This window comes from Morone saxatilis, unplaced genomic scaffold (genome assembly GCF_004916995.1).
Source record: "Morone saxatilis isolate NCDOM2014 unplaced genomic scaffold, NCSU_SB_2.0 Contig3, whole genome shotgun sequence".
Taxonomy (NCBI): domain Eukaryota; kingdom Metazoa; phylum Chordata; class Actinopteri; family Moronidae; genus Morone; species Morone saxatilis.
In genome coordinates this window covers 5,433,594-5,450,669 of record NW_023339873.1, presented here as the reverse complement: position 1 = coordinate 5,450,669, position 17,076 = coordinate 5,433,594, and the positions used below count along the sequence as shown (strand labels likewise).

Here is a 17,076-nt window from a genome sequence, read left to right as displayed (position 1 = left end):
CAAAAATGTAAAGAATGGATTAAACAATGTGTTTATCTGCTCTACAGAAAGCTGTAAATACTAGCTTACAACCCACAGTAGTAACCAAGAAAAGCCAAGAGCAATTTTGTGGGGTTACAGGTTACTTTACAACCTTTTAACCTAGAATTACTTTTTAAACCAACAAGATAATGTCATTAGCTAACTGCAGAAAGAATAACCTCCACTTTGTGGGAGCCAAGATACTAAATCAGAGTTTAGGGTAATGTTAACAGTTCTCCTGCTCTTTATTTTGGAAGAAACAGATCCATTTGCATAAATCCTAAGAGGCAAATGCTAACTGTTTGCCTGTAAAATATGTATCTAACCATCATGTTGGTTCTCATTTTAAAGTGAATAAGCTGAAAAGTTATAAAAGTTGCCTGTACCCTGAGGTTTCAATCAACTGAACCGTCAGCTAATGCTAACTAAAGTTGACAGAAATTGCTGGCTTAGCGTCGTATTGTCGTACAGAATCAGTCGTCGGTTTGAAATGAGAAGCTTGCTTGCTTGTCAATAGTGGCTCCCCATTTTCCAAATCTTCAACTGTGAAGCTTTGGTCTCAGAGTGCTCTTCAACCCATTTGTTGTGTCTTTGAGTCTGTCTTTGACCTGCCTGCCATGGCATTGTTGTCTGTACCAAGCAGGAAGTAGCCGTAAGCTGTATAGAAACAAAACAGCCTCTACTTTCATGGCACGTTTTGACCTGGTTTTGACTACCGAGCTCTGCAGGCTCTCGAACAGACACTGCGGAAAAACGCCTCCAGACAATCAAGTGCTTTTCATTTCATCTGCTCTGTCACCGAACGCACGCTGACTGTTAACTGGGCGAGGCAGGAGCTCCCTCGACGTCCATCACTGTATCACAGAGAGGAAAATGAGAAAACTGAAAGAGAAAATGAACTCCTATTTAGGACAGCTGAAAGGGCAGGTGTATGACCTGGCGATTCTGTAATGAAACCACCAGAGTCTGAGTGAATGCTTTGGATGACTGGCGTGTGATTGGCAGGATCTTGAAACGATAGTGGCGACTTAGTGATCCAAGTGAAATGGAGTTTGATTTCGGAGTCGTCTCATCTCAGAAAGCTGGAGTAACACATCAGGAGGCAAGGATTGTGTTGTTTTTTGCGCTTTTGTATTTACTATTTTTGATTTTTTGATTTAACTTGTTAAAATTGTTGTACTAATTTCCTCCCTTCTATTCCAAGAAATGTACATTGACTTTTGTATCCACTCTGGTAAAATCTATATATCTTAAAGCAATAGTTTGACATTTAGGAAAGGACGTCCTTTGTCTGCTGAACAGCGTCAGAGAAACACTGGTTTTTAAGGTGGAACTGCTTTATTCAGTGTTTTAAGCGGTTTTAAAATTTGCCTTTTAAGTTATAGTAACTATGCTTGGATTTGGAATCAGTTGCATTAGTGTGTCCATATGATAAGTTGACTGACATACATTTTTGGTAATGTGTACGAAAATAATTAAAAGATTCACTTATCCACCACAGAAATTATTACTGTTCCCAAAGGTAGAGAATGACTAAATTACAAAACATTTGCTGGTTTCTTTCTAAAAAATGTGAGAATTTGCTTCATTTATCATTGTAATTTAAATACCTTTTAGTTTTAAAATTGTTGTTTCTTGATACTTTATAGGCGAAATCATTTGATCATGAAAACATCATTAGCTGCAGCTCTAAAATCCATCTCTTTAAAGGAACAGTGTTGGATTGAGCATCATCTAATGGTGAAGTGTAATGTGTGATAGTGTGTCCCTATATAGAGCCAGTGTTTGGTTTGTCCATTTTGGGCTACTGTAGAAACATGGTTCATAGAAGGGGACTCGCTCCCTCTGTAGATAAAAACAGCTCATTCTAAGGTAACAAAACATAACGATTCTTATTTTCAGGTGATTCTACACTCATGAAAACATACCTATTAATATTATATCCCATTTCTGCCATTAGATTGTTGTAAATGTCACACACTGGCCCTTTAAAGGCCTCAAAGAACAAACATTTGTCCTCAAAGGTTTGTCCATAGGTTTCTGAGATATTGTTTTGACAAACAAACGGAAGAATCTGAGAAAACATACATTTAATATATTTTTAGTCATCTCTTGTGATGTTGAAATATGAGTCCCAAGTTAACAAGGAGGAAGTTTCCTACACAATCCGGGCAAGTTACATTTCAGTCTTTGCTCAGCTGTTACCGACTCAGACTGTCCCTTGGTGCTGTAGACTCATGTTAGCGGCAGCTGTCATGGGTTTCCCAAACGTTGAGGTCAAAGGTCAGCTGTTGGCCCCCGCATACAGATTCCCATTTGACCAGCTAACGTCAGATACCAGGAGCTGGGTTGACACAGAGTTGTTTTTCACTGTATCAGCTAGTTCCAGGTTTTATTGCTCTCTTCCGGAGTTCAAGTGATTTCTCTCTTTTTCCTTTTCGCCAAATAACGCCCAGTACTTCATTTTCCTCCCAGAAGACAATGCGCTCCCCAAGTTGACAGTTGTTCACTCAACCAAAACGAGGTTCCCACAGGGTCAGGCTGCGTCCTCTCGCTCCGTCACCCCCTTGTTCACACAACCCTGCTTCACATACATGAACACTCAGTCTCTTTTCCCCACTATCCAAACAGGAGCATTTGTGTGTCATCGGACACATCCAAAGCAATGGTATTTCCCGTCACATGCACTGTGCTCTGCGCTGGATGACCATTGCTTATAATCCAACAGTCAAGTGCCTTTTTTTGTGTTCATAAATCATCTTAGTTGGAAATGTCATTTTGTGTATAAGGCTGACTGTGCATTTTGTCTCTTGGGGTGAAAACTTGACCGTTGAAAATGTCAGTCTCCCAGCGGCAGTGAAAAGCCGCTTTGTTTCTAAATTGACCAGTGTGAATTTTTAGTTCATCCAAAACTTAAAAACTGCCAAAAGATAGAATAAGTACATTTTCACAGTATGGTGGCTGTGTAAAGGTTGAGCCTAATATTTTAAACTGAACAGGCTGCACTGGCCTGGGAATCTACATCTAAAATAACTTAAGTGGCTTGGAATCTCATGCTGGGCTGCCTCCATGTGTTCTTCCTGTTGATGTTAAAGGTCCCATTAAATATGTATAGTCTTACATAGTTTGATGTGTTCTGCATTTAACCAGTTGTTGAGGTGGGATTTAGTTATGGGGACTTATGTCAAGAGTTCAAGAATAAAAACTACAAACCTTCAAAATCCTCCATCACCTTTACTTGCAAAGGATGGATACAAAGAGGAGATTCAATCTTAAGTGTTGTTTGGTACTTCCTGTTGGATATATTTTTGCGTATCAGTTTGCCACATAGCTGACTGTAACATTGTTGTCAGTTATATAATGGGATAATGCCTGGCCATGTGTCCATTATCAGGAATTAATGGACGACGTGGAGTCCAGAACCGTTCTGTTCCCAACTATTTTGTAGAAAATCATCACAAGTATAAAATAAAATGGTATTTTACATTTATTTGAATAAACCAAACTCAGTGACCAGAGAAAGGGGTACCTTTGCTGTTAATATGCACATATGTCCTTAATTTTTATTTTCAAACCATTTATCTTCAAATTTAAATAATACAGTTCACATTACAACGCAAACTATTCCTGTAGCTATACAGCACATCCAGCTCAGAAACTGTGTTTGTTGCCCATGTAGAACTGTGATTTACTTCCTCCTTATTCATCCTACAATCCGCCATTTTGATTACTCTATTCTGTATGTATGGTGTCTGCAGTTTTAGAAGTTGGTTGTTATTGTTATTTAAATGTAGTACAAGCCCATATATCTGCAGAGCTGCCGCTGTATGTCTAATGCCCTCTCTCTGTGCTCTCCACAGGGTCAGCTGTCTCAGGCTCTCAACGGCCTGTCAGACCGAGCCACTGAGGCCAAGGAGTTCCTGGTTCAGCTGAGGAACATGGTGCAGCACATCCAGGTACGAAAACATGCACACAAATTGAGCCATAAAATGCTTGCATTATTATTATTATTAAAATAATTTTCAATGTGGACAGAGCATCAGATATAGACTGTCATGTAAATTGCCAATGTAACAGCGGGTTTCAGTCTTAGCAAAGTTCTTTTAAATGTGTGAGTGAGGGTATTGATTTGAGAGGAAATAGTCCCCCTGTTTACATTCTGTGTATCATGTGTACTTAGTGTAGGTACAATATATTGACTGGGAATACATTTAGATGCTTGCAATCTTCTGCTGTCTGAGGAGACAAAGCCGTGGTCAGCTTAAGAAGCTTATAAGAGGAGGAAGGTGGGATTAAATGCCTGCGTTGATTATCGTCACACAGCGAGATGACGCTCCAGGGAGACCCGTCAAGGTGGGAATTTAGTACGTGTGAAATCGAACACTACTGCTACACACAAGGCATAATTGTGCGTAAATTACTCAGTCATCCCATGGTGATGATGCTTCATGATGATTTTATCCACCCACCTTGTTTGATGGCGAGTTACTGGAAGAGACTTGTCAATAAAGATGAATTTTTAAAAGGAAATATGCCATCCTTCTGTCATTTAACTCAAGTTTGGAGTACTATTAGTCTTATTATCTTTATACATTTCTGTGTTAATCCTGCTATTAAATTGGTGTCCGAAGGGATTCTACATCACTGCTTTGTGTCTCTTCTGCTTTCGGTTTTATATCCTGTGTATTTTGTTGGTCAACAGCCATTAAATGTCTTTAAGATGCTTTGTCAGTCTTGTGATTTTTTCAGCCTTTTGTTTTGTTGTCTCGCAGGAGAACGGAGTGGAGTTTGAGGCCTGTTTGGTGGCGCAGTGCGACGCCCTCATCGATGCCTTGAACCGACGCAAGGCCCAGCTGCTGTCTCGAGTAAACAAAGAGCACGAACACAAACTGAAGGTGAGTGAGCGTGATCAGACACACCCTCGGACCACTTACATCAGCAAAAACATCATAGTTGAAAGATACAACCAAGAAGGTAAAAACGTAAGCAGAAGGGTATTGTGAACATGGCTGTTTTAGCAATAAACGTCTCCTTCTTGCAGCTCTGATCTCCTGTAATGATAACAAAGCCGTAACAAAAATAAATGCAACAATATTTGTGATGAATAAGGTGTTTCAGGTAAGGTTTGAAGTTAAGTTGAGTTTGATGTTATAATGGAAACAGCGGCAACTGGTGGAAAGAAAATTACTTGACAATCACTGCCTGGAAGGATGGAAATTAATCTAAATATTAATGCTATGCTTTAAAAATGGATGGCTGTTATGTCAAATGTGTGTTATTTGTAGTTAAATTGGGTAAAATCACATGACTGACATTAACCAATTTGTTTCAAATGGCATTTTAAATAATTTAAGCTATTTCTGCAACTCTGCCGTTTGGAAGATTTTCTCATTGCAGGTTTAAGATTCAGTAGAGAATCAAGCAACCCTAAAATAGATGCAGTTTTTTTTGTTACATGCACTGTAGGTGACAATATGATTTAGTACGGAGATTTATAAGAATTCAAACTCTATTCTAATGATTTCAGAGACATAAAGTGGCACATTTGTCTTTTAACCATCTGCAACACATTGAACGGGGGACATAACAGAGAGATGGAGGCAACATGAGAGGAGGAGGAGGGAGAGATACATTTGTGCTGTACAGCATCCAATTTCACGCTTGGACGCTCTGTAGAATCAAGGTTTCACACGTGTAGGTGGTTTTAGAAACACACAGCCTGTGCATGGCAACATGCTCATACACTAACACATACATATACGTATATATACACTTTCCTTTCCTTTCCCCATATATGAAATATTTAGATATGAAGCATTTCATGGATGTGCCTCATAAATCACTCACAAAAAACTCATTTTCATTTCGTTCACGTTTAATTTCTCTATATGAGGAGCTGCTCGGTCATCGTCAGTTCTATAGGCTACCTGTCAACCTGCCCCGCCTACTGTAGGTACCCACCCTGCAAGCAATCAGTGTTACAACTAAGGTTTTTAATAGCTGCTTTTTTCTTTTGTGTTCTTGAGGTTTACATTTAGTCTTTTTGGGGTTTTGAAACTGAATTCATCTTTGGATTTTCTCTGTTTTATGAATTTGGCTTAACATTAAAGCAATAATTCAGTAATCGGGAAAATACGCTTATTGGCCTTCCTGCCAAGAGTAAGATGAGCAGATCGATACCACGCTCATATCCTCCTGGAACATAACATGGCACATAACTCCCAAAAAACCACAGCGTGTCGTTTTTACATTTAGCATTTTGTACTAATTAGACAAAAAGATATAACGTGTTAATTAGTGAGGTTTGGAGGTGCTTCCAGGCAGATTTACTTACTCTTGGACAGAGCCAAGCTAGCTGTTTCCAATCTTCATGCTAAGATAAGCTTACCAGCTGCAGGCTGGTGCGTAATAGTTGGCATACAGACATGAGAGTGGTGTCAATCTTCTAATTCTCAGCAAGAAAATAAATGTATTTCCCAAAATTCCTTAAAGCTTTTTCTGCCATTGGATAATCAGACAATTGTGTCCTGTCCACAACTATTTTGTAGCAAATCAATTTAGCTTTAGCATTTTAGTTTTAAATTCAGATATTTGGTGCCAAACACAAAGCTGAATTAAATTTGATATATTTTTTCGTATGCTGTTTTGTTTTGTATTTTCATTGGACAAAAAGATCAGACCACCATCCTTCCCTCTGCACAGTAAAAAAGGATGGTCCTTTAGGACAAAGAACACACAGTGACACTCTGAACAGTGTGTACTCTTCCCAGTGTTTAGTTGAAAACATCCTCCAGTCATAACTCTTTACATTTTGCAGGTTAAAATATGAAATTTCTCGCTCTCACAGCGGTGTCACAAATGTCAGAATAATAGCAGCTATTACCCTTTTTTTGCCTGTAGATGGAACACACTGCGACATGTTTACGGCTTCAGCTCTGTACTCTCGTTGTTGTTTCTTTTACTGCTCATCGCCGGCAAAGGTTGGACTGCCACCGCAGGTTATGAAACTGCTGCGTTGCAGAACTCCAGGGCCTAGTTTTAGGTTCCATTATGCATGCTTAAAATGCAAAATCTGTTCCGTTAATGATCGAAGGCTGTTAAGTGATAGATGGATGTTTATTGAGGGGCAGAGACTCATCAGGCACATTCACACCTCCAAGATGTATGAATTTTAATGTGTCTCAGTGTATCTGATTCCTCCTGTCAGCTAACAGATCAGTGCCTCCATGTGTTCGCTGAATCTTAATGCCAGAAATCTGAAATTCTTTTTATATTTTCCATGTCGATCTCTCATGTGAATCTGTGCTGCTCACTTACTCAGGGGCCCTTCTTCCATCACATGAGTTTCCCACAGAGTCAGTGATGCAAGAAACTCTGTTCTGTGTTACTCATTTGCTCCTGGAGGGCAGCGTAGCTCAGTTTAGGTAGATATCAGCCGGAGTAAAGTAGGGGAGGGAAAGGATCACTGGAGGCATCGTTTGTTTTCTGTAGTGCACCTCCAGTAATTGGAGCCGCTCTGACATGGCCAGTCAATGGGATGCGTTCTGCTTCATTAGCATGTGGCTCAGTGGCGGAGGTCATCCCGCAGCCGTAACTGAATTAGACACATTTCTGTCCTGATGCACTCCTGATGGTAATGCAGTCCTTTGTGTGTATTCCAGATGTAGCATCTCAGATTGGATTTATTTCCATATGAAAAAGCAGATTGTTGCATCAGAGAAAATGCCAGCCATGCGTTTTATACATGTCCAATTAAGATACTAATGAAGTGCCCTGATTAATCCTGCTGATTCAGACACATGAAGCTCTTTTTATGAGCCGAAACCATGAAAATCATAGAGAACCTCAAATCAATTAAAACCATTTTAAACAGACTCTGCTGCAGCTGAGTTGGCGTTTCATACAGAGCGACCTGCTGCTCTCCTCTGGTCCTGCACGCTGACGCCAAAGCCCAGTCGCCATGGTGACTGGGACATGTTGAGCTTGTTGCTTGTTGTTTGAAGCTGCGGAGGCGAGAAGTAGTCCTTAATAACATGAGTCAGGGTCATTTCTTTTCCCCTGCACGCCAGGAGAACTGACCCACGTGTTTGTTTAGAGAGGCAGGAGGTAGTTTTATGGCGGTTTGTCAGAATGAGTGTACAGTGGTGATTTCATGACTAACCACCAACCTTTTCTGATTATTTAAGAGGCTTCGTTATTTTATTATAATCAGCTGTTAACTGATAAGTTATCTTTCCTTTAAATTTTTAATATCAAATGTCCAATCAAATTCTTCTCCTCTACTAAAATATAATTCTTTGTAGAAAAACAATCAAAATGAAATATTTTTAGTCATAAAAAACACAAGAATCAGCATTAAAGCCCCACAATATGGGTGTAACAGTTAAATGTAAAATCCACTTTAATAGCATATAATATTCAGTAATACTGAGGACATGACTTACTACAGCACTGTTCATAACTGACTGAAAATTGCATACTTTATCTTATACTGGTGGCAATTTTCCAGTTTTTAGACAGATTTTCTTTCTTTCAGGAAGCCGTTTTTCTCACTTTATGTCAGTAAGATGTGAAAATCAACTTACAAAGATGTAAAACATGTTTAATTGATAATCCATCACAGGGAACTTCTTACAAGTTTCTGTTTTTTGTTAAAAGTTACACCATGAAGAGCCGGCCTGTACATTCAGGAGCATGTTCGAAATTTACATCCGACTTTTTCTGGGCAGAACAACTTTGGATTTACAAACTGTCCAGTCAGAAGATCAAGCACATAATAATAACAATTAGTAAACTTGAATGTTGTGAAAAGAAAATGTGCCTTTTAACATTTATCATATTATAAAGTTGCTGTTCAGACTCTGAAGTGGCAGTTACAGTTGTCATAAGCACCTGAATGCACCAACAAGCAGAGTCAGGGAATAGTTTGTCTATTATCAAGCATTATTTCAGAAGCTTGAAACTACTCTCATGTCTGTTCATATGAAGCTAGAGCAATGAGACACTTAATTTAACTTAGCATCAAGCTTCAGAGGGGCTGGTAGGCAGTTATTTAAATTTTGGATGGCACCAGGTTTCTTTATGCTAAGCTAAGTGCCAGTGTAACGTTTAAATAATGTGAGAGGAGAATTTATTTTTTAATATAGGGTTCAAGAGACTGCTAGCAGAAGCAGTAGCCTTTCACTGTATTTCATCTGGGAGATCTAAACTCCCAGAGTCAGCAGCGAGCTGATGAGGGACTCTTCTGATTAGAGAAACACAAAGTGAATGAGAAACTAAGTCAGCGTTCATTTTCTTCCTCTCGCTGGAAAGTTTGCCACTGGATGCTTCGTCCTCTGGACACCCAACCCGGGCCGTACAGCTGCACTGAGGGTATTTTTATTTTCACTGTAACGATTTGCTGACCTCCCTGTTGACTCCTCGTCATCTGACTCAATGCATTGCTCCAAGGGATCCCTGCTCCCCAGGGGCCCCCACTTCTAAGCACTCATGCACGGGGGATGAACTCAGGAAATAAAAAGAACACTGGAGGCAAATATCGAATGATTAATTTTCTCACTGTGAACATCAGGTTTTATTGTTGCAGTGGGATCTGCAGAGAGGATGAACATGAAATATTCAGACTGCTGCTGAATTCACGAGTGGAGCATTATTCATTAGTATATTTGTGTTTTCTTTGTGAAATGCTTGATTGAATAGTGTTGATTAACAGAGGACATTGATAAATCTGTCAATTAGTGTCTCAAACATGTGATAAAATAGTAAACAGTGTCCATTCCGGTTTCCAAAAGTCCAAGGTGAAATGTCTCGTCTAGTCCAACAGTCCAAAACGGAAAAACTATACAACTATGTAAAATGGATAAAATCCGAACATTTTCAAAAATTGAAAAGCTAAAACTATTGTGTGATTGTTATTATAGTCATTTAAGTTCCAATTTCTAAAATGTAAGATTGTGCTGCTTTTCCTTGTTTTATATCATCATGAAATGAGCAAAGTAAGTAATTTAAAGACCTCACTGTGGTCCCTCATGATTTTCTTTTTGACATTTTATAGATGATTAAACAGTTAATTTGAACAATATCATATCAACCTGTACTCCTTTTTACCATTGAATTTATGGTTGCATCAAGGAAGTGAATCTCCTCTTACTGTTGCGTTTACTCTGCATCTGTCTGCGTAAGAGACACATTAATGTCGAGCAGGCAGCGCCTTGATCCTCGCTGACAGCTGAACGTCTGGAAGTGGCACTTGTCACTTTCTCTGACCATCACTGCGGAGTGTAACATACAGGACAAAGCAGTGATTTTAATCCTTTTATTCATCTTTCTGTCATCCTTTAACAGTTCCCATCACAGATCCCTCTTGTATTTATTTTGTCTTCCTCCTCTACTCTGCGTCCTTTTACCTTCTTTCTTCCTCTCCTCTTTTGCCTCCATCCATTTCTCTCCTCATCTTTCTCTTCCTCTGTCACTCCAATCTTTCACTTTCCATCTAACCCTTCTTTCCTCTGCGTCACAGCTCCTTACTTACCCCTAAAATCCCCTCCCTCTGTGCTTCTACTATACAGTATGTCAGTGTCATTAAATCATTTTCATGCACTTCCGTAATGTTAAAGCTTTTATGCCAGGGTCGAGGCTGACTGTATACCAGCCTGTGCTGCTGTAAAGGGACAGGTTAGGAGACTGCAGTCACACTTACAAGGCCAAAAGTGCCGCAGTGGCCTAATAATTACAACAGAAACAGATAGAAGAAGGCAATTTATTTCACAAAGAGGCAGTGGATCCCGGAGACTCGCCTGCCATGCTATATGTGCAGCTGATGAGATGCTGGATAATATTTGCCCCTTTTTAAATATCCTGCCTTGTCTGGTTGCAGTCAGAGTTGGTGCCCAAAATTTGTGTTTGTCTAAATCTCTTTCAAGCTGCTACAATCAATATTTTTTTATTATAAATGGATCAAATGTGTAATGTGAAAGGGGTCACTCACAGTGACAAACCCAAATCTGCCATCTCCCTCAACTCTACTGAGCTTCACAGCAAGTTTTAACTTATTATTTGTTTTTTTATGACTCACAACTTTTCCGGTTTGGGTCACGTGCAGGGATGACATTGCCAGGTGGCCAGAAATGTGCTGGATACATAAATAAGCCACTGTTTTGCCATGTAAATGTTGATAATATGTCCAGTATTGTGTTTACAGCTTGTTGCACTGCCTCCAATGGCCATAAAATCAGCTAGGAGTCAGGTTGTGTTAGCAGCTCCTTTTAGAACAAGAGTAGTAACATATTTTAATGAGTCTGTGTCCCACAGTAAGATCCTGTAACGTTCCAAACAGGAATTATGTTTCCGCACTCTGAGCATACTTTTCTTTGCATTTTGCCTTTACCTTGTTAGGGATTGTTTTAGCAGCGCTGTTGAGCTGCTGTGACTCTGTATGACGATGTGCTTAATCACCATGACAGCCACATATGTCTGAGAGGACGGAGGAAGGATGGAGTTTGACCCCCCCCCCCGTGAGCTCCGTTCATCTCTTGCTGCTGCAGAAACCGTGGCCCACTTACACAGCCAGCTCTGCCATCTACCCACTGTCCTGCACTTTGTTATGTCTCTCTCTCTACCCATCCCTCTGTAAATCCATTTCTCTCACTTGTCTCTTCATGATGCTAAATTTCCCTTCATTCTGTGTTAAATTTAGATGAATGAACCTTCCCCACACTGATTATCTGCTGATCAGCTGGCAGAGCCGTATTGCCGGTGGCAACTTTTATATCTTATTCCGGAGCTGATGTAAAGCAGATTTCAGGAAAGATGGCTGGAATGCTGAGAGAAGCAGCAGCGAGTGTCAAATCTGAAGGAGAGCAAGTACCCGGGAAACGCAGAAGATACCATAAAAGTTGATGCCATATCTCTGCATCCTCAAGTAAAATTCCTCCATATGTATTGTACTCTGTGAATAAGGAGATTGTGATTCCAGCTGCGTACAGATAGGGGACAGTCAGTCTGATTGTTTAACAGGCAGCGACAGCACTGACAAACTCTTCCTGGAGCTCTGCCAGGCCACTGCAGGGGTGTGGATGTTCCGGGTTTGACACAGCAGGGAAGGTTTGGCCCTCAGCCAGAGAAATATAGACCGAATCATCAGAGCTGGAATGAGATCTCCCCTCACTGTATGGGAGGAGAGGTTAAACACGGTCCTCCTCTGGTTGATTGATTACAGCACTAAAAAGAAGGGGGGGGGGGGGGTAATTAGAATGCGATTAGCTGCACGTCTGTAAATATTTATATGCTTGAAAATATTCAGTTTGCAGTTAATATTTAATCCTCTTAGGGAGCAGTCAGACCTACAATTTGTTTTATTCAGTCTGAACCTTGGAGGAGAGGTTGCATATTTGGTTCATTTAAGTTCACACTGTCTTAGTGTGAATGAACCACAGCTGAGGACTCATTCTGGCAGCCATAGGGATGCAAAACCGCAGATATTTTGGCAGAAAGAAGGAGGTCAAAACAAATGTGATTCCAGACTCTAAGTAAACATGATTGACTTAGCTTAAATCTACCTTCCCTGGTGTTTGCTGCAGATAAGAGCACATAAGGGAAAACGCTAAAGAAAAGAAAAGGAGACGGAGGGTCTTTTAGAACTATAAAATCCACATTTTTAACCACATCTTTGTGCAGTTTGCTCGAGGGCACACAAGGTTAAATTGTTTTCAGCTGCCCAAACCACTGAACTGGGAGCAGAAGTTTTCAGTTTTCTGAGGTTTGAATAAAGCAAACATGATGTGGTGCCCTTAACATGTAGATCATCTCAAAATCCCTTTGTCCAGCTGGCAAAACAGTCATGCTGTGCAGCCAAACAGAATCATTTGAAATGATGGGAAAATGGGTGTTAAGTGGTTAAAACATTGATCGTGCTGTGTTAGTGACACTGGTAGCGTGACGATGGCGCTGCCCTTTTCGACCACAGTCATTGGAATATTTGCACACATGACGATATATATATAGTCCACCAGTAGACATCTTGCTGGATTTTGAGATAGCTGTACCTTTTTAATACTTTTTATATTTATATCTTATAGGAGGTTTGAATTAAATTTAATAAATTAATTGGATTTGTCAGGTTTTTACTTTCAGTGCCAACCAAAAATTTACATTCACATCTGGTTATATAAGCTATGATTAAATTTAATTTCCAGAAAAATTAATATATTGCTACTTGCTACTTATCCATAATATTGCCCACACATAGATTATAGCCTTGAAAAAGGGGCTATGTTAAAGCTTAATCTATGTGCATGTGTCTTCTATATGAACTATATGAAAGTCTCCACTGTTTTGTTATGTGTCAGGGGTATAGTATTTGCATATTGATGACTGCAGTCATCAGTAAATCATCTTCATGTATACTGTTGGTCTCGGAGCGGCTGCAGGGAGGATTTTCCTCTCCGTTCAGCCTTAGAGCCCCTCAGATAGCAGCAGTGAAGTTTCTGTTACCTAGCAACCCTCGGTCCTGCACCTCCGTTTATTTCACACTGTTGCAAGGAGGCTCTGTGGACATCAGTGGTGTCAGGGATAGAGAGGGAATCTCCCGAGTCATGTCCATCAAATATCTGATCAAATCAATCAAATATCTTGTCGTATGTGCGATAAAGTGAGTGTAGAGTGTTTCTTTCATTGATTTAAAACTGTTCTCTTGTATTCTGGTCACATTGTGGGAAGATGCATTGTGAATATGAGGAGGCAGCAATAAAAATCACATTTGTATTTTGTAACAGATTTAAGTGTGAAAATCAATCAACGACTGCATACAGAACATTTGAAAAAGAAGTACGCATGTTTTAATGCCAGAGTGACATGTAGCTGCTTTGAAAGACCGAAAAAATATTTTAGAGCAGTCTCATCTCTGATGTAACTGGTGATGCTGTTCACACGCCCGACCCGTGAAAACAAAATGTCACTCTTCTTCCGTTAACGTCAATAACAGGATCGGTTGCAGATGTCCCTTCAGCCTCCTCTTCCTCCCTCAATCTGTGTTCAAGTCTCAAATTACTCAATCAATCACTTTGACAATGCCGGTGCTAATCTCATTATTGGTATTCCTCCTGGTCGTCTCATTCAGCTTCTCTCCATCCATTAACAGTCTTGTTTAATCTGTGTTCTCCAGCCTCCTCCATCAATCTACCCACTTTAGGTCTTTTCAATGTCGCCATTTTTTTGTTGTTGTCTTAAGCTCTCCGGGCATCCATCTTTCCTCTCTTTGCCTTTGTCTTCTCCCCTCATTTATGAGCGTTTCCACTACCTTCTGCTAATTTGCTCCCCCATAATTTCTCTCCACTCTTCCCTCTTCTATTCCTGCCCTAATTATACTCTACAGCATTTGCACACTTTATTAAACCATCTTTGTGCATTTTATTCACTCCGGAGTGATTAGAGGAAAAGGGTGATGATTAACATATGATTATCTTCTGCATTCTTGTTGTTTTTGTACAAGTGTATTATATTTGCAAAACTTGATTCCCTCGTGGCTGTTTCTTCTTTTCTCTTCCATCATCCCTTTTTCTTTCGCCCCCTTTTTCCAGGTGGTTCGGGATCAGATCTCCCACTGTACGGTGAAGCTGCGTCAGACCACGGGGCTGATGGAGTACTGTTTGGAGGTTATCAAGGAGAATGACCCCAGTGGTTTCCTGCAGGTAAGATGCATAACAACACAAATCTCTTATTTCTACTAGAAGCTACTGTACAGCTCCTGCCTTTTTATGCCCCTAATAACAATGAAGGAAGTGTGTTTCCTAGAGCACCAGTTCCCAGCCTTTTTACCTTTTGAGCCCTTAAAATCCAGCAATATTTACTTAAATCCCTCATTAGTGTTTGAATATGTATAGCAGTCCTTGGTATATTTTAATTAATTAATTGATTTAATTTTTCTGGACAAGTTCCTCAAGGCTCCATTCTCAATCCTCTTCTGTTATAATATCTATATGCTCTCACTAGCTCAGATTATAGAAAACAACAGTATGTCTTAAACGTAATTATGCAGACGACACACAGGTTTATATATAACAACATCACCAGCTGACTAAAGTCCTGCACAAGAAAGAAGAAGAACAAGCATTAAGTTATCAACAATGAGAAACCATATCAGTCCACTTCTCAGATCTTGACTTTAAGAAAGAATTGACTGAGATACTAGTATTGGTTAATAAAACACTAAATGGTTTAGGACCAGAACACATTTCTGATCTATTGCTATGTCCTGAGTTGTCAGAAGCAGCATCCAGTTTTTATTCACCACAGATCTGGAACAAACTCCCAGAAAAACTTGAGGTTTTGCCCAACAGTCCTTTTAAATAATATGGGCTGTCTTTGCTGTCTTTTATTAACTTAAATAAGGACCTATTTATTCAACTATTGAACTGAACTGTCTTTTTTATGATACTACCAAATCTGTCTTATTCTATTTTAGCTTATTTTAATCCTTTTAAATCCTGTTTATGTGCATATTTTTGTATTGCCTCATTTTCTTTTTAAATCTTGTCTTAATGCCTTTATGTCTTATTTAAAGCACTTTGTATTGCCTTGTTGTTAAAAAGTGCTCTACAAATGTATTTGACTTACCTCATTTCATATGGAAGAAATAGTTTTTTTCTGATTTCACTTCCTGTTAATCATCTTGTGACCCCTCAGATGTATCTTGTGGATGTGTTGTGTATGTAGACAATGATATAATCTTATATTTAAACACCGATACATCTGTGACACTGTGTGATTTTCTGCTTTCCAGTACAGTATTTTGTTACTGATGAGTTTTAATTGTGGTTCCCAGATCTCCGATGCTTTGATCCGGAGGGTCCACATGACAGAGGGCCAGTGGGGGAAGGGAACTCTCACCCCCAGGATGACCAGCGACTTTGACCTCACTCTAGACAGTGGACCCCTACTCCAGACGATCCACCAGCTCGACTTTGTCCAGATGAAAGGTAAAAGAGAGGAGATAATGGGTTTGTACATGAGTGGGCTAGAGGAGAGGTTGCTACAGGAGAGCAGGCACAGCACAGACAAAGACTCTTTTTTTTAACTCAAAGAGGCAGGTTTAAGCCCTCTTGAGAGCTAATGTCTTCTCTACTCAACTGTTTTTGAAGACAGTAAATCACCACCAGCCTGTGAAGGAGCTGTCCTGCAGTCAGACTGTTATGAAAAAGCATCCTGATATACCTGCAGTGTTTGCAGTGTTTCATTAAAGGTTTTATACTAATTTTACCCAGGGATTTGTTCAAATATGAATGTTAAAACATAATTTTTAATTATGAAGTATCTTTCTAAAATGTATTGTGGACATTAATGGGCTTTTTTGTAAGAAAGCGTCCTCTTTTTTTGTGACAACAGTCCTTTGAGTTTGCAGCTGCAATTTAGAGACTTCTTGTTTTTGCATATGACCTTTTAATTTGACAAGTAAACAGGAAAATATATTCAGAAGCAGTTTGACTTGGGGAACTTGCAGGATGTCGCATAGACATTTGTGTTTGAATTATATACCTGTTTGATATTATTGACATGCTGCAGCTGTAAAATATTCTGTAAATTACTCAGAAAGTCAAGGAAGTTTGGTGCATTTATATTCATGATTCGGAAACCTTTGATTATTGCATTATGAATTTATATATTCGTAATTGAATTTATTGGTGATAAATATTTAACAGATCTTTTTGCAGTGCAGAGTCATAGCCAGTTGGTGTGTGTGTGCACGTGCGGGCATCTTTTCATATCTCAGTGGACTGTAATCTGGCCTGGTTTTTCCCCTCCCCAGTCCCAGCTGCTCCTATGCTCCAGCTGGAGGAATGCTGCACTCAGAACAACAGCGCCACGTTGTCATGGAAACAGCCACCGCTCTCCACCATCGCCGTGGACGGATACATCCTGGAACTTGACGATGGAAACGGGGGGCCGTTCAGAGTAGGTTTCCCTCCACAGGTAGTCTTTTGTCTCCACTCGTTAGGATTTATCTGTCCAGTTTTTACTTGTACTTGTAAAGCCCTCACGGGGGGGGGGGGGGTTTTTTTT

The 17,076-nt window shown here is 39.8% G+C and overlaps 1 protein-coding gene across 2 annotated transcripts in view; it reads left to right on the top strand.

Moving 5' to 3' along the window:
- The window catches only part of trim9 (tripartite motif containing 9), a 40,534-nt gene that overhangs the window by 10,734 nt on the left and 12,724 nt on the right, over nucleotides 1-17,076 (top strand). For both annotated transcript variants that reach the window (XM_035674550.1, XM_035674551.1), the window contains exons 2-6: nucleotides 3,882-3,977; nucleotides 4,794-4,916; nucleotides 14,598-14,708; nucleotides 15,842-15,995; nucleotides 16,823-16,968. In XM_035674550.1, coding sequence (XP_035530443.1) covers nucleotides 3,882-3,977; nucleotides 4,794-4,916; nucleotides 14,598-14,708; nucleotides 15,842-15,995; nucleotides 16,823-16,968 — 630 coding nt within the window. The remainder of the gene's footprint in view (nucleotides 1-3,881; nucleotides 3,978-4,793; nucleotides 4,917-14,597; nucleotides 14,709-15,841; nucleotides 15,996-16,822; nucleotides 16,969-17,076) is intronic.